This window comes from Melospiza georgiana, chromosome 3 (assembly GCF_028018845.1).
Source record: "Melospiza georgiana isolate bMelGeo1 chromosome 3, bMelGeo1.pri, whole genome shotgun sequence".
NCBI lineage: Eukaryota > Metazoa > Chordata > Aves > Passeriformes > Passerellidae > Melospiza > Melospiza georgiana.
Window position 1 is genome coordinate 13110034 of NC_080432.1, and position 26335 is coordinate 13136368.

Below are 26335 nucleotides of genomic sequence, written 5' to 3' on the forward strand. Positions count from 1 at the left end.
TCACACTAAACCATGGCCCCAGGTGCCACTTCTGCCCTTTGTTTGAGCACTTCCAGGGATGGCAACTCCAAAATCCCAAACTCTGTGTCTGCTTAGGGTGTGGGAGCTTAATTATGGCCTCTGTTCTTTCACCCACTGCCACTCCCATAACAGAAATGCTCAATATTTCATGTGCTGTTGGCATAGCTGGGCAGGGGTGCTGGATGTCCCTTTGTCAGAAGGGCAGGACAGACAGCATGGTGGCTGGCACACAGGTGCTGCCATCACTGTTTGCTGGTGACAAATCACTCATTTGCTGATTACAAATGATTTTTTGGTGATATAGACAGGACATTTTCTCCTCACAGTGAAACTCTCACCTGTGGGCAGGTTACAGGCAGGTCCTGGCTCTGCTTGGTGCTGCCCTTTTTCACTGAATGTTCTCTTTCCACCCCTGCTTTGCTGCTGTTCAGAGCTCACAGCACAGGAGCAGCATTTTCCTGCCAGGACTTGATTTCCAGTGCTCCACGCAAGGAGACAAATCTCACAACAAAGAGCAGGGAAGGATCTGATTGCCTGGTCCTGCTTTTGTCCCCCTGTTACTGATGTGTGATTCCTGTCTGCATCTCCAGTCTCTGGGATTATTTGCACTGAAGTCTCTTTTCTCTGTTTGACAGTGTTAAGTATCATTTAAGTGTGTTTATTTTAGGCTTCTACCCAAGAGCTGTGGAAAAGAACCATCATCTAAATAAGAGTCACAGCCTGTAATTTTGCTTTTGACAAAAAAGTGCTGATGTTTATATGATGTAAATGCAAAGGAATGGTGCATAAATCTGGTTAAGTGTAGTTTAATATCTGGTGTGTTTTTTAAAAGATTCATGCATCTATTTGGCCAGTCTCCAAGGAGTGATCCAGGCTTAGGCTGTCAAACAAATGGATTTTTAACACATTCCTGTGTAGTTAAATCTAGTTTGGATGTAGCTGAAACTTCAAAACCCTGAAAAAAAGCAGAAAAAATTAATTATGCTGACTTTGTATGCATGTACCTTTCACTGTGCCATCTTTAATGGCATCAAAATAAGCACAGGAAATCTTGTTTCTAAACATTTTTCTGTTACACATTCAGTCAGAAGAAATTCTCAGTAGTGTTGGTCTTTTTTATGTGAACTTCACTGGCATTTCACTGCAGATTTTCTGTGTTTTGGTCTTCTGAGGTTTGACCAGGTTCTATGCATGAGTTTTTGTAAGTATTTCTTATGCTTTCCATTTGCAGAGAATATTTGTGTCGCAACTCATTGTGCAGGATTAGAAGACTGCAAGAAAAAGGGCTTAAGCAAAGTTCTTTAGCAATTGACTTACTTTAAAAAATATTACAAATATTTCTGGTTTTCCTTGGTGTTTTTCATTAATTGGTGCCAAATTTTAATAGTGGTATTTTAAGACTGAGTGATCTTGGAGAAATCCATCTTTGCTGTAATCAGGATGGCTGCAGGAATGTTGTGGTTTGAGCCATGCCCTGTTTGTGTTTGTTGTGCTTTCTGCAGGTATTTGTGTAAGCTGTCAGACCAGGAGCTGAGGCAGAGTGCAGCCAGGAACATGGCAGATTTAATGTGGAGCACAGTCAAGGAGCCCTTGGACACAGCCCTGTGCTTTGATAAAGAAAGCCTTGATCTTGCATTCAAATACTTCATGTCACCAACTCTGACCATGAGATTGGCTGGGCTGAGCCAAATAACAGTAAGGATTTTTAAAAATACCAATTATTGTTGTTTGTTAGCAACTGTTTTAAAAATACCAATTATTATTGTCTGCAGAAAATGTTTCTTGTTGCAATTTGTGATTTACAGTTTACTTGTTGTAAGTTATGATTTAAATTTATGATGTTTGGGGGGCTTTTTTAATTGTGAAAGCAGCAGGATCCCCTTACATGCAGCCTTAGGAAATTGCAGCCATGGTGGTGAGGGTGGGGTTTGCTGGAGCTGACTCCCAGTGGTGCCTGAGTTTGCACCATATGGAACTGGCTCACATTGCCTGAACAATTCACTGAACAGCACCCTTGGAACTGGGCTTTGTGACAGCTGGGTGAAATGGAGCCCCTGCCACAGCAAGATTTGGTGTTGGGAAAGGCTTTTAATCTGTGTGCAGTTTGAGCTTTGCAGCATCTTGACCCTGCTGCAATTAGCTGCTGCTTTGTATTGCACAAACCTCCTTTTCTGTTCTTGGTGCAGTTCTGCACTCATTAGCAGGAGGGGGAATTGAAGAGGTAAATACATACAGCATCAAATAGAAAACAATTAAAACAAAAAAAAAAAAATCCCCATCTTTTCCCTTTCCCATGGAAATGCTCCATGTTGCACCAGGCACATTGTCTTGATTTGTCACTGCTGCCTATAACCATAGACAATCCCACAGGAGGGCAAAAATTAAGTTTTTTTATCCATCTGAGCCTTTTCAATTTTGTGTTTTCTGAACATATTTGGCCTCCTCTCTTCTGAAGATATGGTGTCACTGAGTACAAGTTTACTTAAACTTGATTTTGCATCTCACTGTAGCTATAGATAGAAGTACCCTCAATTTAATAAATGGCAATTTAAAGAGATCTGTAAGTACTTTTAATCAGATTATTGCTGGCTTTTACCCAAAGTAAATATTTACATACAGGTAACTTACTAGGCTGTAAAAACAGGCTGTGGACTGCATCCACCACTATAATTGATCTAAAAATCTGTTTCCACTTTTGCATAGTTCCAATTACATTCAGTTCCAATAAATCCCTTCCTTTGGTTTTATACAATTCTCCTTGTTCAGCTACCAGTGTGTGTTTTTTTGTGTATCCTTGCCAAAACAAAGTCTGAAAATAAGAATTCTTCAGCTGCTTTATTTTTTCAGGTATTTTCTAGCTCATTTAAGGGAGTATGAAGTTGTGTTAAGTAGTTATATGTTTTCACCTGTTGTGATTGATGAATATTGCTGTAAAAATGAGAGTTTTTAAAGAACAGACATGTATTACCAGAAGAAAAACTTTACAGTATTTTTAGACTAAAGCAAATAGTAAAAAATAGTAAAAATTTAATATTGTTAGCTAATTTATGCTGATAAATTACCAAGTCCGGTTTTTTAATGTGAATAGTCTTTAAAACTGCTCTGAAACACTGAGACAATTTATTCTTCCTTCTCATTCGAATCATGGAAGGTTTTATTTCTGTTGTTACCTTGTTTCTCTTCCATTTCATCTCTCAGTCACCTGTAGAGGTAGTTCAGCTCCAAAATACCCTCCCTGTCCACTATTACCCCACAAACAGAATGTTATTTTCCTGTTTTGGTGCCTGCCTCTGGAGATGAGCCCAGGGACAGTTTTAGTGCTCAGCTTTGTCTGCTGAAGCCTTTCCACCTTTGTGTCCTTTCTCTGCCACATTTGTGTTGTATCAATTGAGTGTCTTTAGTGCCTTTAGTTTCTTACCATGTTTCATAGATAGTAAATAACAAAAAAAGGATTTTTTCCCTCTGGCATTCAAGGAAACAAAACTTGAAGTGAGAACTGTTAGGAGGTGAGGGAGAGCAAGGTGTTACAAACTGTCCCACCGTGAGCTTTGTCTTGTGCTGAATTCTGGTTAGTTTAAGGTTAGTTTAGCAGAATTCTGCTTAGTTTAAGAGAGTTTACCTGAAGTTATTGGAAATATTGTTTGCAAATCCCAGTATGAATTACAGGGTCTTTGTCAGAATTGCTGTGGAGAAGGATTTGGTATTTTGGGAGGTGTTAATCAGTGATGAGCCTGGATTTAAAAGTGGTGATAGGAACAGCTCAAGTCTATCACTCTTTCAAAATATTTCCATTTGGAGGTGAATCTTAAGAAAAATCAGTGAGCTTCCTCTGTGTTGTGTGACCCAGCTCTAATTTCCACTCCTAAATATGTGTCATTTGAAATTCTCCATTAGTAACCAATCTATTAATAATGTGTGGTCAGGCTCTCCCATCTCACCAATTTCAGTGCATGTTTACTATTTTGGTTTTCAAAACTGTTTTCCCCCCTGAAGTTTGTTGAGATTGGACACAAATAACTCTTGAGCAGTCTTTACACACAGAGTTATTGAGAAGATTAGTGAATTCACCTGAATTACAGAGTGCATGTGCTAGACTTGTTTCAAGAGAGTAAATATTTTGACAGAGTTATGCAACGAGTTTAATTTTGACTGCAAAAATTCACATTACAGTGCCTTTATTTTTTTTTTTCTTTTAAAATGAGATGCCAAGTAAGGTCTATTATGTAATTTAAAATATTTTTTTTAATGTTGTGTACATGTAAAGAATTGGATACAGAGCCATTGATGCTGAGGGAAGAAGTGGAAAAGAAATGTAAAACTTTTAACAGACTGGTTTTTTCCTTTTAAATTTAAGAGCTTGGACATGTTTGAAAGCTTCATTTCCTATAAAAATACATGATTTTTGTTCTTTAATTTTGTCTAAATGACTTATTTAAAAACATATAAAGTCCTATAATGTCACTAATACTACTTTGAAATGTAAGAAAACTGCCTCAGCAAATATTTGGATAAAATTGTAATTTTTTTTCTTCCTTTTTCTAACTATAGAATCAACTTCATACCTTCAATGATGTGTGTAATAATGAGTCATTAGTTTCAGACACAGAAACGTAAGTAGGAACCTTATTCTGAATACTTGAAGTGTTTTACACGGTTGCATTTCTTCTCTGTTGTTATGGATTGCACACATGGGGGAGCAGTGATAATCTGAGACATTTATTAGAAATATTCTAATCGGGGGTTAATAAATGCTTTTAAATGGTAACTATAAAATATTTCTAAATGTTTCTGGATTTTTTTTCTGTATTAAAATATAGAACCAAGGTAAGCTTTAGAAAAACATAGATACTGAAATAATAAATACCTATAATGGCCCATTATTTCCATGGTGATATATAAATAAGAACCAGCTAATTCATATCATTTTTGCCATTTTCTCATTTCTCTGGATTATTTGTTTAACCAAGACTTGTATTTCCATCAAACTTGTTACTTTTCCACCCAGTTTGTGAGGCAATGCTCTTGTTGTTTTCCTTCAAAGTCCTTACTTGTATAACTCAGGTGTGTTGAATAATTTTAGGGGGACTCACATAAATCTTCAAGAAGATTCACCTGTGGGATTGTATTCCAGCCAGGAAATGTATTTACTTCTGTAGTAACTCTAAACTTAATGGTAGAACTGTCAAAAATTTAAATTAAAAATATGTATTTTGGTAGTGTTCTTGTGGAATAACAGGCAAAATGTGTAAATTGCAGAATTTTACTCACAATATATTTGTTAAGTTTCTCTTGGGGGGTGATGTACTCTGTTGATGCTGGGAGCCACACACGCTCTCCAGTACTTTATTAATGGGAAGTCTCACAGCAGCAGTGTCTTGCTTTTGTCTGGATACTTTTATTGCAAGTTGCATTTGAACGCTTTCTGAAATCTGCTGCAGTCATGACCACAATTCTGGAGATTTCATGCAAGAAGCACCTTAGATGTTTGAAGAGAAATTCCTGGGAATGTGTTGCTATTTGAAACATAAAGAACCAGAATTTAGGGCACTTTTGATTCTGTGGAGATGTGGAAATACCTTGGGAATAAGAAATAAATAGTAAATATTACAGGAGGGGAACATGTTGGGAATGTGAGGTCAGCTGGGGTGTTTGCTACACTGAGCTCCCAGTTCCTGGTGTGTTGTTACACTGGGACTGACAAACCTCAGATTTATCCAGTTCTTCTCCTTCCCTCACGCTGAAAATCTGAGACAGAGATTGTTTTTAGGTTGTAGTAACAGTAACAAGTGATTGTGCCAGTTAAACCTAATACAAAGCTGTTTGATTTTCTGTGTCAAATGTAAAAAAGAGAAGTTAGGAAGGTGGAAAAAGAGAAGAGTGGTTAAATTTCCCTGCAGAACAGATGTACTCTGCAAGAGCATCAGAGTTATTTTAAAGCTGAAGGAAATTGTCAAATTCTCCTTTGGGATATTACTTTCTTGGCAGGGGCATCTGTAAACAGGCTGTCATTTGAAAGGAATGCAGCACGAATAGAAAACTTTCTTTTCCACTTTTATAGTGTGTGATTTCAAAAAAAATCAGCATTCCAGTTGTTCTGGTGTTTTACCTGAAAGGTTGGTTACAAACCAGTGTCAAGCATTGCTGCTTATCTTCAGCTGTCTTGTGGAATCTGATGTCTTGCAGCCAAATAATCAGGAAGGGCTGGAGCAGGAGGATGGGGAAATGTCTCACTTCTCCAGTTTGCCCAGTACAAAGCTTCCCTCTCATTACAGACTCTGCTCATGAGAAATTTTTGGCTGAAAAGGCACGTAGGGAGTTGGCAGTGACTGAATGAGCAGCAAAAGGAAAGCTTTTCATTCCTGTGTTCTTTCCTTAGTGGAGAAAGGAAGTCTTAAGAAGTTTTATTTTGTACCCTTGTAGCCTCTGCAGATTTGCCAAAAGAAGATGTCCTGCATTATGTCTGGTCATCCCCATTTTATGTTTTGACTTTTCCAGATGCATTTGGAACTGTCAACCTTTGGGATTTCTCCTTCTGTATCTTGATAAGGTGGGTTTGCGGGAGGTACCTTAAACAATAATCAGCTCTCAGTTAGTGCTGGCTCTTCCCTGTTCAGAATTAACAGCAGGAGTTTTTAGCAAATATTTTGCAATGGTAGCTTCCCACCTTTATCCTCAGCACTCAGTTTTTCTGTGTAAGACAAGCTAAAGCATCTTCTGCCTTGGAGAGCACCGGATTTCACAGGTTGCACTGGGGAGCAGCACAAAGCTGACAGAGGGGTCTGGTGTGGAGCTGCAGGTGTTTGTTTGTGTGATTTTTGAGATTCCATTTCCCTGCCCTCTCAAGGGCTGAGGTTTGTGCTGACAGAGCCCTGCGTGCTCCAGGTGTGGGCAGTGCCTCAGCCCCCCAACTTCATCATTCCCCAGAGATGGAATTCTCATTTAGCTCTTCCTGCCTCTAAAGATAGAGCCAAATTCTTTGCAATCTGAGGTACCGAGGAGTGTGAAATCTACTGAGGCTAAAAATAACAAGCCTGAACAGAAGAGGCTCAGAGTCTTTGAATAAGTGATTCCTGCAAGTGTTTCACTGATGTCACTTAGTGAGAAATGATGATGCTTTTCAGGAAGTGAAAGATACTCTTTTTTTTGGGTGTTACTTGGAGCACAAGAGGAAAAAGTGTTGGTCTTTTCTTTGGTGAGGACACTGTCAGCTTCTGGAAATACCGTGTGTAAAGAGAGAGTTTGTTTTGCTCTCCCCTGGCAGGCAGCCAAGGGTTCGGGTTTCAGGTTCCAGGTTGACACTGAGGCAACTTCCTGACTCGTTTAAAACCTTGATTACCCTCTCTTGAAAAGCTTCCTACAGAGCAGTTCAGGTGTCCAGAACTCCTTTCACCTGTGAGCAGAAGGAACTGGATTATTTCTTCTTTCTTTCCTTATTTATTGAGATACTCAATTGCAAGTTCTGTGTTGTCTTTTCCCTTCACTGTTTTACCTTATGTTAACTCTTTCTCCATTTTTGTCTAAGCTTACTGATTTGAGTTTCTGGCAGCATTATTTAAACCCTCTACTCTCTCTACCCTATTTCAGGGATCTTTTCAGATTTTCTCTGAAAAAAAAAGGTGAATTTTTTCCCTCAGCTCACTAATGTTTCTTTCTTGTGGCCCACACAGCAGTTAAACAAATATTCCAGATGATGTCAGAGTGGTGGTTTCAGAGCCTGCAGAGCATCAAAGAGGAAAATTTGTGCTCAGAAGCAGAAACATGTGCTTGAATGTGTGTTGGGAAGGTGCCTTCTCTATCCTCTTTGCATTTCTGATCCTAAATAGTTGAGATCAGGGTTTCACATCTGTTGTTGTGTTATAGATCCTATTTCAGTGATGTTGTCAGGAGGTGTTAGTGTTCCTCCCTTGCAAGCTGCCACTTCCAGAGCTGCATTTTTCCCTTGGAGCTTTTCTGTTCTGTGTTCAGTGACGTTGTGGATGGCTGTTGTTGTGATCCATCCAGCTCTGAGCTGCTGTGGGGAATGGACTGCTTGAATAAATAAAGTTTTCATTCATGAGGGTTGCTTTGCTGTGGGATTTATTGCTGGATTTGGGTCATCATGTGGGTACAAGTATTGCAGCACAGCCTTAGATTAAAATGTTTCCAGGACTTTACCCCAGTCCTTTCATGGTGAGGTGCTCTTTGACCTGCCAGGAAAATGCATCAGCTGGAGGATAAGAATGAACAAAACTCAGTGCAGTTCCAACATCAAGTTCTGTCACCAGCTGCACAGTCCCCTCTCTTCCTTGCAGTCTTGTAGAATGCCTGGGAAAACTTGTGCCAGAAGTGCTTGAATTACATTTCTTGGAAGTAAAGCAGTTATTTTTGACAGACAGGAGTAATCAGGGAACTCAAAAATCCTACAGAGAAATGGATTAAGTGTTATGTACATTTCCAGTGTGAGATTTTGAGACAATTAAACCAGAGTAGCTGCTACCTTTGCCTTTTTATTATCTTCTCCTCCCTCAGCCACAACACAGAGCCACAGAGAGTATCAAGTTCTTTAAATAACTTTCCCTATTGCTATCCAGTTATTAAATCCATTATAAACAGCTGCTATGTGTTACTGCCAAGGTGAATTTTCTTACTCCTAGAGTCTGTATGATTTGGATATCTAATTTGTAAAACCATTCCTTGTGCTGCTCCTTTGATGTGAGAGGGAAAGGCACATTAATGCTTTGATCATAATGCATGATTTTCACTCTCACCATTTCCTTTAATACAAAAGAGGAACTTTTTTCAGGAAAACCTTTGCTGAAATGGAAGTGTTCAGGAAAGAAGACAGACATGCTTCATTGACACTGAAATTTGCTTTTCTGGTGAATCCTTGAATGTGATATTGTAAATATATTCCTTAGGAAATCAGAGAACAAAACACTTTGTGGGAGTAATAACTTGATCATTTTAAGAGGTTCTGATTGCTGTGCCCTCAGCCGAATATTCTGGGAGGAGCAGTTTTCTCTGCTGGGAAGCACAAGGGCTTCATTCTGCCTTGCACAAGGATCCTCTTGTTTTTGGTCACCCTCAACAAATCCATATCAAATGCACATTTACCTTCAGAAATCTGAGATGTTGTTTTACCAGAGTTGGGCTCACCAGAAGGATAAAGAGTTTGTTACTGCTGGGAACACATCCATTAAAAAAGGCATTCCTTCAAAAGAATGATCTGTGGTTTTTCAGAGTAAACATGGTGTGAATTAGAGACAGAGAACTACCATGGTAATTTAATAAAATGTGAAGGAACTTATTCTAGAGGAGAGCTTTTGTTCTTTCCTTTGGAGTGGTTAAAATGCAGCATATGAGTGGATACAAAGCCTGATGGGTGTTGTGCCATGAGCAGAAGGGTTGGGATAAAGAGACCTCATGAGGAATGTGCCCTTTCATGCTGGCATTGCCCAGCACTGGTTATTTATCTGGGGTTCCTTCTCAGAGCTGCAGGCTGAAGCACTTAGAGGCAAGAAGGAAGGAAAGGTCTTCCTTCAGCCTTGGTTAGGCAGAAATCCAAACCCTGGCTGAGTCACTAATGTGCAAGTGCCAGAGTTTGGTTTGGGTGCTGGGGATAGTTGGGTTTGGGTTTGAGATGAGGCTCTGTGGGAAGCTCAGGACATCTTGGATTCATGGAACAGATGCAGTTTATCTTTTCAGTCCTTCTTTGAGCAGATCCTCTGTCAAACTGACTTTACAGTGTGAAACTCATTCATTGATAAGCCAGAAATGATAACTGCTGGCGAACTTTTGTACCCTGCAGTCCAGTCATTCCTTAAATGTCATGAGACATTATCTTTGAACAGTGTGGGAATATTTGATTGCCGGTGTCCTGGAATTAGAAAAGAACAGTCCAGAAATGATGTGGAGTAACAGGAGCTTTGCTCCTTGAGCTCAGCCATGAGGATCAGGCAATCCAAAACAATTGAAGCCCTGTCAGTGTGCCCCTGAGTAGTGATTCCTGTTTGGAAAAGCCACAGAGGCAATCTCTTCTTACCTAGAGAATCTTGGTTCCTTCTTTAGGATGATAAAGATTGGCAGTCCTGGATTTTAATAGTGACCATAAATGTGACATGAGCAGAAGTGGTAAAAATAACTCTTCCTCAAATCCTCCAAGGCACCCCCTCCCTCCATCCTCTGCTCCCTGTGGGACACAGCTCTGTTATTCCAGGGCCATTTAAACCCAGAGCTGGGCTTTGAATGCCCTGATGTCCTCTAATTGGTGCTGGTGCCAAAATCAGGGTAAACAAACATTTGCTTGAAGAGAAGGAATAAAAAGGAGCTCAGGCACTGCTGTGCAGACAGGGCAGTGCTTTCTGCAAGTTCAGCTTTTGTTCTGGCAAACTCAATTTCCTTGTCCTGGTCACTTTAAATGTTTGCTGAAGGAATGGCAGTGGGTAAAGTTCCTGTTGGTGTGGATGGGCAGAATGAGAATTTGGAAGTATCTGTGTGCTGCATGTGTGTGACTATGACCATGGCAAACAGTTTGGGAGAGTTGCTATTTGTGTAAGAGAATCTAAAAATATTTTCCTTAAGAAAATAATTTCTGTCACTCCCACCTTTAGCTACATTTCAATACTTGTGGAATTTCATTATAAACTTGGATTAAACAGCAGTATCAAAATCTTACCTGTGAGGTCTTTGCAATTGTTTGCACATGGTGTGTTGCACATTAACTAATAAAATTAGTAGAATTATTGGTTATGTTTGCTGATGATCCAATGGGGAAATGTTGATATTTGGCATTAGTCTTCTAGATAAAAAAAAAAACAGAAATAATTTGCTTCCTGCTTGGAGAAATGAACATTGACCATGGTTTGTGTTCAGAAGGTTTTTGTACCCTCACTACAGCTGCAGATACCAACTTGCAGGATGTGCTGTGCTAGAGGAGAGCACAGAGTGAACATTACAGGCAGATCATTTTATGTTGCACTCTTTTTTCATCTCCAGGTCAATTGCAAAAGAACTTGCAGACTGGCTTATCAGCAACAATGTAGTTGAGCACATTTTTGGACCAAATTTACATATTGAGGTTGGTAGTTGATTATTATAAATTTGGTATAAACATGGAGCATGAACTTGTTGTTCTAGTAAATCTTTCCTCACTGTGTTCTCACTTTGCAGATCATCAAACAGTGCCAAGTGATTCTGAATTTTCTTGCAGCTGAAGGGAGACTTAGTACCCAACATATAGACTGTATCTGGGCTGCTGCACAGGTATATATTGAATTTTTGTCATTGCAGGAGTGATAAAAGAAAGAGAAAATAGAAAATAAGTTGATTTTGTTTCACATTCTTAAAGTTGAATTTTTTGATTTTTCTTGGCGGTCTGAGTGTTTTGCTGACCAAAATGTCAAGTTAGGTAACTGTCACAGTTCCTGGGTTATTTATTAGATGCAAAAAATCACCCTGACTACTTTTATACAAGGAAAAAAATGAAGTTGTATAGCAAGGACAGAGTGTTTTCACTGGGAATGGGGATGAAGGTTGTAGGGCAGTTGCAGTATTTTTATTATTGTGCTAAATTGCCTTGCTCCTGTGTATTGTAGCTTCCATTTCTGGTACTCCTGGTGGGAACAATCAGGTGAAAATTGTGGCAGTGAAGTTTACAGCTGTGCTCCTCTGCTGCTCTTAAAATCTATAGAAGGCACTGAAATTTTATTTTTTGCTTGCTAAAGCTGGAAACTCCGATAGGCTTTTTGCCTTCAGAAAGATTTATTTGTGTGCTACTTTTAATGGGTCACTCTGCTTGTTATTTTAGGTTGTGACATTTTTATTTAGGGGATTTGAGTACAATAGGCATGAGCAGGCCTAGAGAACACACTGTTATAGCAGGTTAGAATTTAAAGAGGGTTTTTTATGTATTCAATATTTCTTTGTCATTTATTTCAATCAAATAGTACTGAACACACTTTTTGAACCAGTGTGGTCACTTGTCATTAAAACATGCAGCTGGAATGTTAATTAAATGCTCATTGGAACAGCCTTTGCTCCACCATTTTTCTGTGTCAGAGTAATTAGTAATTATTTATTTTACACTACATTTTAAAACAGTATTTTCACTTCCTTGATGTTTTCATGCAATATGTTACACACTGTAAGAGCTCTGGATTTTTTCAATATATTTTATACTGCTTTAGGAATAATATAATTACCTATTTTTGATAATGCTTTTACAGTTTAGGTGTTCATTTTGACATAGTGATATTTTCACAATATGCTTGATATCAGAATTAAGCATGTCCTGACCACTTCCTGTAAAAGGATCCCTTCCTTAAACCTCTAAGGTTGTTTAAAAGGCTGACACCTTTAGGCTGAAAGAACAGAAGGCTTTAAGGTTTATTTTCCACTTTTTAAATGAGCTTTCAGCCAAAAATTCATCTTCCCTAAGTTGAAGTTATCTCAAGATGTTTAAATGCATCTTTGTATAGAACCCACATGATTTCCTCGCACTGTGAATCCTGTGAAAGTTGCCCTGTACACAGTGAATTGCTGACACAGATGTTTTAATGCCAGGAAGGCAAAATAAAATAAATCATTAAAAAAAAACCCTTTGAGGTGCAAGTGTGGTAACCAACGTAAGAATATTTTTTCTAGAAATTTCCTGTAAGCATTATTTTATTTTTTGAATAACAGCATCCTTACAGATGTAAAGAAACTCTTTTAAGTGGCTGTGAAAAGCAGAATTTAACCAAAGAGGAGTCACCAGGAGCAGTGTCCCTTTCATGTGGAAATGGAGCAGTTAGCTGAACACACTGTCATATTTTTTGACATCCATCACTGGAAAGACAAAAGATTTCTTTATAATCCTCACACAGTCTGTTCCTGAGTAATCTTCATTTGTATTTACCTCTGATAATAAGGTAATAATTGCAAATACTGCTTCCCTCAGGTTTAGCATATAAACTTAATATTTTAGGAGTTATATTTAAGTTTAAATACAAAACAAAGTTCCAGTTCTTTTCACCCAGTCTCTCAGAACTAGAAGTGTCCAAATTACTTGAGTCAAAATTGCAAATCTGCTGGAGTTTGAAATGATTTGACAACTGCTCCTGAGAATTTGTACAAAAATGTTTATTTGCTGCAGTATTTGATTTACTTGTTGATTTTGCTGTTCCTGTTCCCTGCTCTGTTTGTTCCTTGTAGCTGAAGCACTGCAGTCGGTACATTCACGACTTGTTTCCTTCTTTGATCAAAAACTTGGACCCTGTCCCACTTAGACACCTCCTGAACCTTGTCTCAACTCTGCACCCCAGTGCTCACACTGAACAGGTAAGGACAAGGCCAGCAACGTCTCTGGCATGAGAAAAGCAATTCAAGGAGAGGCTTAAACAACCATGATGAGTTTGTCTTCCTAAAGGAGTGCAGAAAGGGGAACTCTAGGAGTAAAGCTGTCATGTTTCTTCAATTGCACCTTTCCTGGCTTTTGAAGGATAATTTTTAGAGATTATGTAAACACTGATGGAAGATTTTACCTTCTGTCTGAAGTTACAATGTGTTTCACGCATTATTTAGTTGTGTTGTTCATTTTGATGAGTTATTTTGGTGAGCTGTAGTATTGACCTAGAGAAAAATGAACAGTGGATCTTTCTATCCAAAACCTTCTGCTTAATGGGACTTTTCCTTGGTTTTCTTTGCAGACCTTGTATTTGGCATCCATGCTGATCAAAGCCCTGTGGAATAATGCCCTGGCAGCTAAGGCTCAGCTGTCAAAACAAAGCTCCTTTGCATCTTTACTGAGCACCAACCTGCCCATGGGAAACAAAAAAGGTGTGTGGTTTTCCAGTAGATCTGGAGGTTAAATTTGGAATTTTCATAGTCTCCATGTTGAGTTGGGACAAAAAGCAGGTATAGAACTTTCTTCTTGAAGTATTTTTTAAAAGTGTCATGCTGGTGTATTTTTCCAGCAGAACTTGAGGCTGTAGATGAAAGCATGAAAAGTCTGTGAGTGCTTTTGGGAGGCTTTGTGTTTCATTCTGTTTGTATAGCTAGAGTAGTCTGTATTTTCCTTTTTTCTTTTAAATTCTGAAAATGATCCATAACTATTCTTGTTCTGCTGCACATCTGTGACTTAATAGCTGCACAAAAAGCTTACTTACCTTTTACCTAGTTTCTGGTATTACATGCTGTTTCTGATTTGGTGATTTTGTTTTTTACTGTACTGTGTATTTCCCCACATTCATTACTAAAGGTGCTGCCAAGCCATTTTCCTGTAGTTTCCCTTACTCTTCATCCTGCTGGCTTTTATGAATCATTGACAACTATATGCTGACAGAATGATTTTTAGTCACTTCTTTTTCCATCCTGCTTTTTTCCTTCAGAAGAAGAGGAGCTCAGAAGAGCAGCCCCTTCCCCTTGTAAGTATAATTTTAGTTGTACACCACAGTCTGGCTCCTTTGAAGCTACAGTGCTTTTGAATTTGGAGCAGAATTAAATTTGAAATTTGGTTTTTATGAGAAATCAAATTAAATGATATTTTGAGTAGAATTTAGGAAATTTTTATAACTGTGGCAAGAAGAGACATCCAAACACACACTTTGTAAAATGCTCAATGTTTTAAGTGAAATTTTTAGTGTTTAGGTACACATAGTTTAAGTTATACCTCTGTTTGCTGGAAGAATGCTCAATATTTGAGGCAGATTTATGCAATGCTGTTACATTCTAGTAATTACCTGTCAGTGAATAACTGGGAAATGTGGTTTTGAATTAGGGTCACCAGCAGCAAGCCCTCAAAGTAGTGACAACAGTGACACCCATCAGAGTGGAGGCAGTGACATTGAAATGGAGGAACAGCTGATTAACAGAACAAAACATGTCCAGCAGCGACTTTCGGACACAGAGGTGAGACTGGGGCTCTGACTCTGGCAATTCTGTCTCTGAGCTGCCTGTTACCAGCTATAAAAATGATATTTTATCTCTACTTGTTTCCAAACCACCTCAGACAAATGTATTCCTGCATTTAAATAGTGTTCCAGTTAGGTTAATATCAGTAATGGACAGCAAGGCATTGTCACACTGGGGCTCTGTGCACATGCAAAGTCTGCACACACACCCTGTCAGCAACAAGGTAATGCAGAAAATCAATTATTAAATCTGAATCTTGCTTGGAGCATTTTGTCATCAGCAACCAAATTGAGAAGGAATGAATGGGAACTTGTAGATGTGACACATTTCCTCTTGAAGGAAGAATGATGTTTGAATGATGATGATGATATTAATTATGTATTTCCAGTGGTGCTTTATTTTCTCCACCAATCTTAAAAAAGCCCAAAATAATTGCAGGAATCCATGCAAGGGAGCTCTGATGAGACAGCCAACAGCGGAGAGGATGGCAGCAGCGGGCCTGGGAGCAGCAGTGGCCACAGTGATGGGTCCAGCAACGAGGCCAACTCCAGCCACGCCAGCCAGTCCGCGGGCAGCCCCGGCAGCGAGGCGCAGTCGGAGGACATCGCCGACATCGAGGCGCTCAAAGAGGAGGAGGACGAAGAGGAAGAAGACAGGAGCCACAACCCCCAGAAAAGCAGCAGGAGCACAGATCTACGAGGCAGAAAACTGGAATCCCAGGCGGGCATGTGCCTGGCAGATGCCCAGGGGGCCGCAGAGAGGAGTGGCACCAGCAACGGGCAGGGCAAGGAGCACGTGTTCAGCACCGACGCTGTGGCGCCTGTGGACAGCCGCATCCGCATGCTGGACACCTGCCCCCACAGCGAGGACACCGAGCACGACATGGCCGGGGACATGAGCACTGCTCACATTTCACAGGGCTCTCAGGACTCCTGCATCACTCACACAGGGGACTTCCTTGGGGAAACCATTGGGAACGAGTTGTTTAACTGTCGCCAGTTCATTGGGCCCCAGCACCACCACCACCATCACCACCACCACCACCACCACGATGGGTAGGTAGCTGGCATTTCACAGAGTCACACAATGACTGATAAGGGAGACCTTAAAGATTGAGTCCAGTCCATGCCCCAGCACCTCAACTAAGCCAGTGCCACATCCAGGCTTTGTTAAACACACCCAGGGATGGTGACCCCACCACCTCCCGGGGCAGCCATTCCAGAACTTTATCACCCTTTCTGTAAAAAACTTCTTCCCAATATCCAACCCATATTTCCTATGACACTGTTTCTTCTAACTCCTTCCATAACAGAATAAAAGTTAGCAAAATCCTTTATCTGGGCAGATAGGTAGCAAAATTCTCAATGTGGGCAGAAATTGGTGCATGGACATTGTGCTGTAGCTCAGGATAATTTTGTCTTGCAGAGATGCTCATTATCACAGATAGTTACACAGATACCTGATTTGTTAATATCCGATTAAAGTTTCTCTTAAGTTTTGGTTTTGAATAAATAAGACAGCATTTAAGAAAATGTTAAAAGTGTTTTGCAAAGTGCTGCATTTAGTTAAGATTAAGAAGCCAACTCAGTCATCAAGCTAGTGAGACCTTCAGTTTACTTATCTGTAGTTGTTTTTCCAATTCATAGAAGGGCTGCTGTTCCAACAGATGATTCATCCTGACTTTAGCTTTAGGGAGATGTCTGCTCACTTGTAGTCTGCTATAAACAATTTCCTCTTTGATATTGTCCATTCTGATCTTCTTCTTTTGCAGGCATATGGTTGATGATATGCTTAGTGCAGATGATGTCAGCTGCAGTAGTTCTCAAGTCAGTGCAAAATCAGAGAAAAATATGGCAGATTTTGATGGGGAAGAGTCTGGCTGTGAAGAAGAGCTTGTGCAGATTAATTCCCATGCTGAGCTAACATCTCATCTTCAGCAGCACCTCCCAAACCTGGCCTCTATCTATCATGAGCATCTGAGTCAAGGTAAGACTGATCAAAGAAAAACTGAAAAACTTGGGTTGTCATTTTGAATTAGTCTCCAGTAATTAAAATAATGAAGTTATTTTATCCATTTCTTTGTATTTGTCCAAAGAAACCACGATGACTGCTGAGAACTTAATGTTTCTCCAAGAGATTAATTTTTGTTTCTCTGTTCATTTGTCAACACAGAAATACTCATTTGTGTTTAGCTGTGTTTATATTTTTAAATCCCCCACCTTTCCATTTCATCTGGAGCTTTGAATGCAAGTTAAACAAATAAGGGCACGAAAGAAGCTAGGAAGTGTTTTTTCTAATAAGTTATTTAAGGATAAAGAAATGTGGTACTGAAATGCAAGACTCTTTAAAAGATTTTCCACTCTGAAACTTTCTGCAGTTTTTGTGGTGGTGGGTTCACACATTACTGTGATTTTGTACATTTGGCATAATAAATTAACCTATAAATGAATGAACCATAATGGGCTCTAGAGAAGATAATTCTGGAAAAATGACTTAAAATATGATCTGATACTTTTGGGACTTTGCTCTAAAGGGCATTTTATGTTATTTCATCTTACACTGCCAAATCTTCTGCTTTACTTCAGGGTGCAATTTAAAATGCTCCTAAAACACTTCTCAAGAATTATATCATCTTTCCATATGTTATTTTGGCAGCTTTATTTTCTCTTTTACCCTGTTTTTAAACATAATGGAGAGCAGGGTTGGGGAAGGGTTCATGTTTTTCTTCACTGGCCTGCAAGAACCAAGTTTGCTCTCATCCAGCAGACTGCAAACCCAGTGCTGTTTATGTATTTCCCTGAAGTAATTGAATGAAAAGTTTTTATGATAAATTTTAGCCTGACATAGAAAATTTTGATTTTTTCCCTACAATGCAGAGTTGAATAAACTATTAAAAACTTTATAAATCTATAAATCAGCATATTTTTTTCAATATTTTCCATAGATATTATTTGTCTAACTGAAGATTGAAATTACTGGTTGAGCATGAGGCCTTCAGTGCATTTTGTTTTTGACACCCCTAGTTTTGCATGTGCAAATAATTACAGTGTTCTGTGTGCAGCCTGAATTTTCTACTTGACTTTGCTGTTCCATGGAAATGGTATTAAATAGCAGATCAATGAATGGTGCCAGCTGTGGGCACAGAGAGGAGAGAAAATGTCTATCAGTGTTTATGAAAACATGATGAGTTTCTCAAACCCTGCACTTTGATGTTATAGCACATGGAAAAATGCTGTTTGTTTTCTCTGGTTTTTAGTTGGATGGAGGGAATCCTGTAGTAGGAGGGGAATTTATTGAAATGTGCTCCTTCCCTGCATTCCAGCCCTGGTGGTTATGGAGATAACTCCCTTTGGACCACAGCAACACAGAAAGGCTGAAGAAATATATTAATTACAGTATGAATTAAATTAAAAAGCAATTGCATCTGCAGTTCTTCAGTGCTGGTTTTAATTGCACTTTGCCATTAGCCAAAAGCAGTGTAAATATTGGCCCAACTGCCCTGTTGGCTTCTGGTATCGTCTTTTAAGAACCCATATGTGAAAGAAGGCTGCAATTACGGGGTAGTTGCACTTTGAAATAGCCCAAGTTAACAGATAAAATGTGTTGTTGTTTGTGCACTTAGGGAATAATGTTCATTTCAGATGATTCCTTCTGTTTGTTCACTAATGCTCTTTATGTTTTGTGCAGGACCAGCAGTTCACAAACATCAGTACAACAGCAATGCAGTGACAGACATTAATTTGGATAATGTTTGTAAGAAGGGAAATACCCTACTCTGGGACCTGGTCCAGGATGAAGATGCAGTGAGTTAAATACCAGAAAACACTATTTTTACAAAGAAAATAAGTACAAAATATTCATTGATCTTTCTGCTTGCTGCAGATTCATCTCTCTGAAGGGTTAATAAATGAGGCAGAGAAGCTGCTCTGTTCTTTAGTGTGCTGGTTCACTGACAGACAGATTCGAATGAGATTTATTGAAGGCTGCTTAGAAAACTTAGCAAACAACAGGTAACTTCAGTCATAATTTATCTGTTTTATAAGTATCTTACTTTTGCAATGTACCAGAAATCCAAGCTGGCTCTAAGTGGTTATTTGATTTTACAGGAAGAAAAACTAGGCAAAAGCAGAAGAATAAAAATAGTTTCCAAAGTGTTGTGGATGTTTCTGATGTTCCATTTCTTTTTGTTTTGTTGACCTGAATTTCTCATTTTGTTGCATTTGTCTGTTCTTCCTTGTACCAGAGGTTATTGCTTTCCTGCCTTTGGTAAAAATCAGGTCTGCACCTCAGTCAGGAGCAAGGTCAAGTGCCTTGGCCTGAGCATTTCATACTGAATATTCAGATTTTACACACAGGTGGCTGAGGAACAGACAAGTCTGTTAGGGGGTTTAGTTTCTGTGAGGAAGGAGCACCTTGACCTCAGAGAACTTGTTTTAATGCCAGCCAGAGCTGTGAGATTGTACTGGTGAAAGTGGAGTTTATTTTCATGGTACAGATGACTGCTAGACATCACCTGCTGTGTTGTGGTGTTACCTTTTTGCTGAGAACTGGTGAGATGAGTTACAAACATACTGGGAGATTATTCTCAGCTCTGGGTCCAAGGAGTTGCATGTAAAGAAATTGAAGGAAGTGTAGTTCAGGTTCAGAAAACTTCTTGTTTGACTTGATGGGAGATTTCACAAGCACAGGAAGGACCTGAGCCTGTTGGAGCACCTCCAGAGAAGCTGATGAGAGGGATGGAGCCCTCTCCTGTGAGAGAATTGGGATTGTTCAGCCTGGAAAAGGCTTCAGTCCCTAATTGTGGCCTTCAGTTCCTGAAGGGACCTGGGGAGAGACTTCTTACAACAGCCTGGAGTGACAGGACAAGGGACAATGGCTTCAAAATTAAAGAAAGTAGGTTTAGATTAGATATGAGGAAAAATTTGTTGATTGTGAGGGTGTTCAGGCCCTGGCACAGGTTGCCCAGAGCATCTGTGGCTGCCCCATCCCTGGAAGTGTCCGAAACCAGGTCGGACAGGGCTTGGAGCACCCTGGGTAGTGGAGGGTGTCCCTGCCATGGCAGGGGGTGGAATGAGGTGACTTTTAAAGTCCCTTCCAGCCCAGATCACTCTGTGATTTATGATTTACAGAGCTTTCCTTTAGTTTGTTTGCTCACACAACTGGAGCTTCTCAAAGGAGATTTTCAGTCAATTATTTCAGTTTTGTAACAATCTTGCCTCATTTTTCTCCCTTAGATCTGTAGTAGTTTCACTTCGCCTTCTTCCCAAGCTGTTTGGAACATTCCAGCAATTTGGGAGCAGCTATGACACACATTGGATCACAATGTAAGTAGGCCCCTGTCCCAACAATTTAGGGGGCTCTTTGGTGTATAAAACCCTGTGAAAGGTGAAGATAATGAAGTTCAGCATTCCTTAGCAGAACAAACCATATAACTGCCTGGTGTAAGAGAATGGACTGACAGAACTGCTGATAAGGGGACAGTGATAATCAGCAATTTTCCTTGGCCTTTTTGGTGTGACATTTAAACATATGCCCAGTTCTGGGTTAGACCTTCTCTGAATTAGGGCCTTTAGGAACAGTTTTCATGGGCTCCGCAGGGAGTGTTCTGTCACTCCTACACCTGAAAATAGCATTAGGAAACCTTAAGGATTGCAAGAAAGAAGAGAGTACAGTACTGGGAAATGCTTCTGGGATGGAAAAATGAATGTTCACTCTGGGGGGTTACGTGTGTGCCATTTTCCTGTAACAGCTGTCTGCTTCTTGGGGCTTTTCTGATCTTTTTAGCAAACCATAATGCTTTCTGTCCTTTGAATATCCACAGGTGGGCAGAAAAAGAACTGAATATGATGAAACTTTTCTTTGATAATTTGGTACACTACATCCAGGCAGTCAGGGAGGGACGGCACAAACATGCACTGTAAGTACTCAGCTGGCTGGGAGTGTTTGATATTTTATGGTTTAACCAGAGCTGCTGCTGATGTGTTCTTGTAAGTAAAGGCTTTCTCTAGGGACATTTCCTGGCTTTTACAAAAGTCTGTAAAAACATTTTTAATAGCTCCTTTTGCTTAAAAAACTCAACTCTCGTGTCATTTTTGTTAGATGTCATGTTGAATATTTGTGTGCAAATAAAACATGAAGGTTTTGATATCCAAGTTAATTTAAAGTGATTTTGTGTACTAGAACTATTGAAATGTTTTAGTTTTAAAATTTGTCATTGGCCTTTGCATGATTTTTTTGTTGGAATACATCCATCTGCACTTTGTAATCTGTGTGATTAAAATCAGGTGTATATAAACAAGCAATGCAATTTCCAGCTCCCCAGTCCCAGAGGAACAGACTGTTCATGTTTTGACAGATGTCAAAGTCAATATGGGCACCCACATCTGAAAAATACTGCTATTTATGGGTCCAATTTAACTTCTTCCAGTCTAACTTCACCCTTTATAGTAGATGTTGCTTAAGTGAGGAATTACTTAGGAAGGTGGGATCCTTTAAATTCAGGTAAAAGGAGAAATTGTTCTGCTCCTTTTACCATCAAGATTTTACTGCATAAGTAGAAATAAAGTCAATATTTTTATGTAAGTTATGAAAATATTTTCATAAAGAATATGTATCATTTGGAGTTGGAAATTTAGAGTAGAAATATCAGGACTTTACAGCTTAGGGGGAAAAATGAGTAGATCTTACAAGGTGACAAAATGATACACTTCAATTGTACTGTCAGACAAAAAAGCCACTCCTATCCCCCTTCTCAATTTCCAAAAGAAAAAAGGACTTTATCTAGAGACAGCTGTTGTGTCATGCTGCTGTTTGGGGTGGTTGGGCAACATCTTCAGGGTTTGGGCCATACACTGAACTAGAAATTCAGAAATAAGCTTGTAAAAGCAATTATTTGTTTTTGAGAGGCACAAGGATGAGTAGGAAAGAAGTTATGGCAATAAGCAGCAAAACAAACTTCCATTTTTTGTCCAAATTTTCATTTAGATACAGCCACAGTGCAGAGGTTCAGGTTCGTCTCCAGTTCCTGACATGTGTGTTTTCCACTCTGGGATCCCCAGATCATTTCAGTGAGTATTTCAGGTTATCTTACCACAAAACCACCCAGAGTAAGGCAAAAATACTCTTAGCAATCCATATCAGCTTAATGTGTTGTTTCAAACATACAATTTAGAATAATCCTTGAGACAGTTTCAAAAGAAGGAAGATTTTCTGGCAAAGGCGCAGAACCAATGTTGGAGTTCATACTCTGTTGCAGTTCTGTGAGAACAAATTTTCATGTTCTCTGTGCTGCAGTTTTTCTAAATAGTAGGATTGTAGTAATTACTAAAGGAAGGTAATACATTATGTACTTATGGTACATAATGGTTTGTGTCCATAATGAGATCTTTTACTGGAGTACTGTATTCCAAAAAGAAATAATTCTTCATATTTTAAGACTGTCAGAAATCAATTTTACTTATGAAGAAATAAGTTACACTTTTTACAATTAATCTTTGGGTGATCTCACTATAGATAGTCAAATTGTCATTTATATGTTATGACCTGACAGAAATACTCTGATTTTTCTGTGTGTTCTTGGGTTTTATGGAATATTTAGTGTTACAAAGGAGTAGTTAAAAATACTTGCCCAATTGTAGGGTTGAGTTTAGAACAAGTGGACATCCTGTGGCACTGTTTGGTGGAAGATTCTGAATGTTATGATGATGCACTACACTGGTTCTTGAATCAAGTTCGGAGCAAAGACCAGCACGCCATGGGGATGGAGACTTACAAGCACCTTTTTTTGGAAAAGGTATGTGCAAAGTTAATTGCAGCCTCATCATTCCAATAATGGAGTGTTTCATTCCATATCAGCACTGTTTGTTGCATTTAAAACTGTTTCTGTGGAAATCATCTCTTCAGTAGTCCAGGAGGGCCCTGCTTGTCATGGAAAGGTTTTTCTGTGCTTGGAGAGAGGAAGGAAATGGATTTGTGGGAATTCTTTTCACACTCCAATTTACCTGAGTGCTTCTTTACAAATAGCCCACATGTTCTGTCTGCAGTTGTGTAGCACTTTATTATAATTTGGGAAAAAAAACTTCACCAAACTACAGTTTGCTTTATGCTGTACAGCTCCACCTGAGTGAAAAATGGACTTTTCTTTTTCAGAAGGGCCTATAAATATCAGCAATACAGCCACTGAAAAGACAAACGTGCAGAGCTTTCTCCAGGGGCTTCTATTCTATCCATTTATTTTGACAGATGACATTACAAAATGGATAGATTGTGCAATAATTAACGTAGTCTAGTTCTTTCCCAAGATTGCACAGGTTTTTCTCTAGTTTTGCACTTGTGTAAGTTTTTTTGGATGGATGTCACATATGCTAACAAGTTCTCCTGCTGTTGATGAGTTAAGCAGATGTTAAAATGAAACAACTTTTTTTCCTCTGCATTGTTACAGTTCAAATCAGTGGTGAAGTGAACTGTACAAGCCAATTATAGTTGATTTCTTTATTCTATGTAAAACTCAGAGTATGATCTTTTCCAAGAACAAATCTATTTGATCTACTACACTTGAGTGGGATTAATAACAGCAGTGACCAGTAATAACAGTGCTAGTGAAATAAATACCCTGCAATTGCTCTGTGCTCCAGCAGTGACATTTTTTTGCCTTTGTTTAGATGCCCCAGCTCAAACCTGAAACCATCAGCATGACTGGCCTGAACCTCTTCCAGCACTTGTGTAACCTGGCTCGGCTGGCCACGAGTGCCTACGATGGGGGCTCCAACTCCGAGGTGAGCCTGCCTCTGCCCCTGCTTTTCCTCTCTCTGCCTCTGGGCATTTTGGCTCTCAGACAGGAAACCACCTAAACCTGATACCTGTTGCCTGCATCTCTTTGTGCAGTTTGTCATGTTTTATCATAACTGAGCTGTATCCACTGCTGAGTTTAAAAACAGGTTTGCAACATTTACTTATCTAGTGAAGAAGACTCAAATGACATTCTGTTAGTCATACTTAACTCTGACTAGAAATGTGTTGTAAGATGTTATGTATTATATACTTGAGAAGTTTTTAATCCAGAGCAATTACCTCATAAAGAAAATTATATTTAGAATATATTCTTCAAATTGATTTGGGGCATTTTTTTCTTGCAATGAATATTGACTGTAGTTGTGGTTTTACAGCTTCATTTGGAAGTACTCCTGTTTGTCAGAAATGAAATTTCACTATTTTGAATTTCAGCCAGTTCTCCTCATGTGTGACTTTGAAACTGTTTGTGAGAAATTGAGAGTTCTGTAGTAATTGGTGTGTGCAGTGATGACAGTGCAAACAGTGGAGAAAATGAGATATTGTTATGATTGAGTCAAGAAGTAAAAAGAATGTCTCAGATCAGAAATCCTCACTCCCAGTAAAATAATGAGCAGTGTTTTGGTTTTGTGCTTGTTTTCCTTTTGTCCAACAGCTGTGTGGCATGGACCAGTTCTGGGGCATTGCTCTAAGGGCCCAGTCTGGAGATGTCAGTCGAGCAGCCATCCAGTACATCAACTCCTACTACATCAACGGTATCAGCTTCCATTTTCATCCTTTCTTTGCTGTTTGAAATGCTTTAAAGAACACCCAGCACTATCCTTTTATTATTCTTTTCTATTTTATTCTTTATCCTTTTATTATTCTTAGTATTAAAATGCATTGTTCCAAAGCTGTGCCTATAAATTGACTTGAACTGGTGTTGCAGGTAAAACTGGTCTGGAAAAAGAGCAGGAATTTATTAGCAAGTGTATGGAGAGTCTGATGATAGCTTCGAGTAACCTGGAGCAAGACTCTCATTCAAGCCTGACCATTATTGAAAGAGGGCTCTTAATGCTGAAAACACACCTGGAGGCTTTCAGGAGAAGGTAAAAACCTCTATTGATCTATTTGGATGCAGAATTTATTTCTATTCCTCTTACTATAATGATAAGTGTGTTAAGAGTTATTACTAATTTAAGGAATGGTTTCTTTGTGTAAAGGAAAGACAGTAGGGAGTAATTGTGCAAGGTAATAAAAAAAGCTTAAACAGTTACCAGTGTTGGCCTTTGTTCTTGTATAAAAATGTGTGGCTGTGTTTGTGTTTCCCCATCCCTCACCAAAGAAACTTCTTAAAAGCTATTTTAATTTTATTTGAAACACAGTGAGGCTGTCGATAACTTCCTCTTACTGAAAAAAAATCAAAACAGCATTTGCAGGATTTGTCTTTGATTGTTCAGCGAACATTTGTGCTAAACAGGCTTTGACAAAAGCACTTTTTCTATGTTTTTCCCTCTTCCTAAGGTTTGCATATCATCTGAGACAGTGGCAGATTGAAGGCACTGGCATCAGCAGTCACCTGAAAGCCCTGAGTGACAAACAGTCTCTACCTCTGAGGATTGTGTGTCAGCCAGCTGGCCTTCCTGACAAGGTGGGTGAAAATCCCTTCCAGGCACACCCTCCCTGCCCAGTGCTCCTCATCCCACAGCCCTCCTGGGAAAATAAACCCCTCTTTCATTTCAGATGACCATAGAAATGTACCCCAGTGACCAGGTGGCTGATCTGCGAGCAGAAGTCACCCACTGGTATGAAAATCTGCAGAAGGAGCAGATCAACCAGCAGGCACAGCTGCAGGAGTTTGGCCAAAGCAGTCGCAAGGGGGATTTCCCTGGTGAGCTCTTCCTGCCTGGAGGTTTTGCCTTTACAGCTTAAATGATTGAGGGTTTTTTTTTCCCCAGATACCTCAAAGCAAGCATTATGATTTATTTTCTTTACTTGTAGTTCAAATTAATATCACCCCCTCTTCTAATTAATATTGTTTTTTAAGCACTACCATTTATTTGAAATAGCAAAGAAAATATAAATCCTTTAAGTCCTTGAATCAGTCCGAATTCCATGTTCCAGCAGATTTCCCCCCACATTATTTTTCTTCTTGTTGTTTGAATGATGTTATTTTCTGTAAACTGGAGATTCTGTTGCACGCAACTTGATAAAATTTTACATTTCTAAATATCTTATTCTGTATTTCATCTGATTCGTACACTTCTGGCTCTGCCATTGAGTCAGAGTTTGAAGCCACAATTCAAATCCATAATTTATGCTCTGTGTACATGTATTCCAGTCAGGTGGAAGATTTTCCTTACTCCTGCAATTGCTTTTTAATTTATGGTCATCCAGTAGCAGAAATGATTCTTCATCCTGCTTTGAGGCTGCTAATTTGGAATGTCACCTTGCTCTGTATAGTGAATATGCATCCTCTTGTTGTTCCCTCTTTGTGTTTGTGAGTGAAGGAAAATTCCTGCTTTATCCTTCAGGAGGGTATTATATTCCTGATATTATATATTACAGCATTCTTAGCACTTATTTCTGTTCAAAGTGTTTTCTGAATTTTCTTTTGTTTTCTCAGTTTTTCTTTCTCATTATAAGCATGAGTTAACATATAATGAACAATTATCTGAAT

General features: G+C 39.2%; 1 protein-coding gene across 9 annotated transcripts in view; it reads left to right on the plus strand.

The window, feature by feature from the left end:
- The window catches only part of USP34 (ubiquitin specific peptidase 34), a 114634-nt gene that overhangs the window by 34701 nt on the left and 53598 nt on the right, over positions 1–26335 (plus strand). For 6 of the 9 annotated variants that reach the window (XM_058019335.1, XM_058019340.1, XM_058019338.1 and 3 more), the window contains exons 7-27: positions 1524–1716; positions 4570–4631; positions 10996–11077; positions 11170–11262; positions 13192–13317; positions 13686–13815; positions 14367–14402; positions 14756–14886; positions 15328–15944; positions 16661–16875; positions 18577–18692; positions 18772–18899; positions 20124–20213; positions 20711–20806; positions 21874–21956; positions 22527–22681; positions 23550–23663; positions 24332–24431; positions 24605–24764; positions 25180–25306; positions 25399–25546. In XM_058019335.1, the coding sequence (XP_057875318.1) occupies positions 1524–1716; positions 4570–4631; positions 10996–11077; positions 11170–11262; positions 13192–13317; positions 13686–13815; positions 14367–14402; positions 14756–14886; positions 15328–15944; positions 16661–16875; positions 18577–18692; positions 18772–18899; positions 20124–20213; positions 20711–20806; positions 21874–21956; positions 22527–22681; positions 23550–23663; positions 24332–24431; positions 24605–24764; positions 25180–25306; positions 25399–25546 (3002 nt within the window). The remainder of the gene's footprint in view (positions 1–1523; positions 1717–4569; positions 4632–10995; positions 11078–11169; positions 11263–13191; positions 13318–13685; positions 13816–14366; positions 14403–14755; positions 14887–15327; positions 15945–16660; positions 16876–18576; positions 18693–18771; positions 18900–20123; positions 20214–20710; positions 20807–21873; positions 21957–22526; positions 22682–23549; positions 23664–24331; positions 24432–24604; positions 24765–25179; positions 25307–25398; positions 25547–26335) is intronic. The other 3 variants (XM_058019336.1, XM_058019343.1, XM_058019342.1) reach the window with 1 other exon arrangement.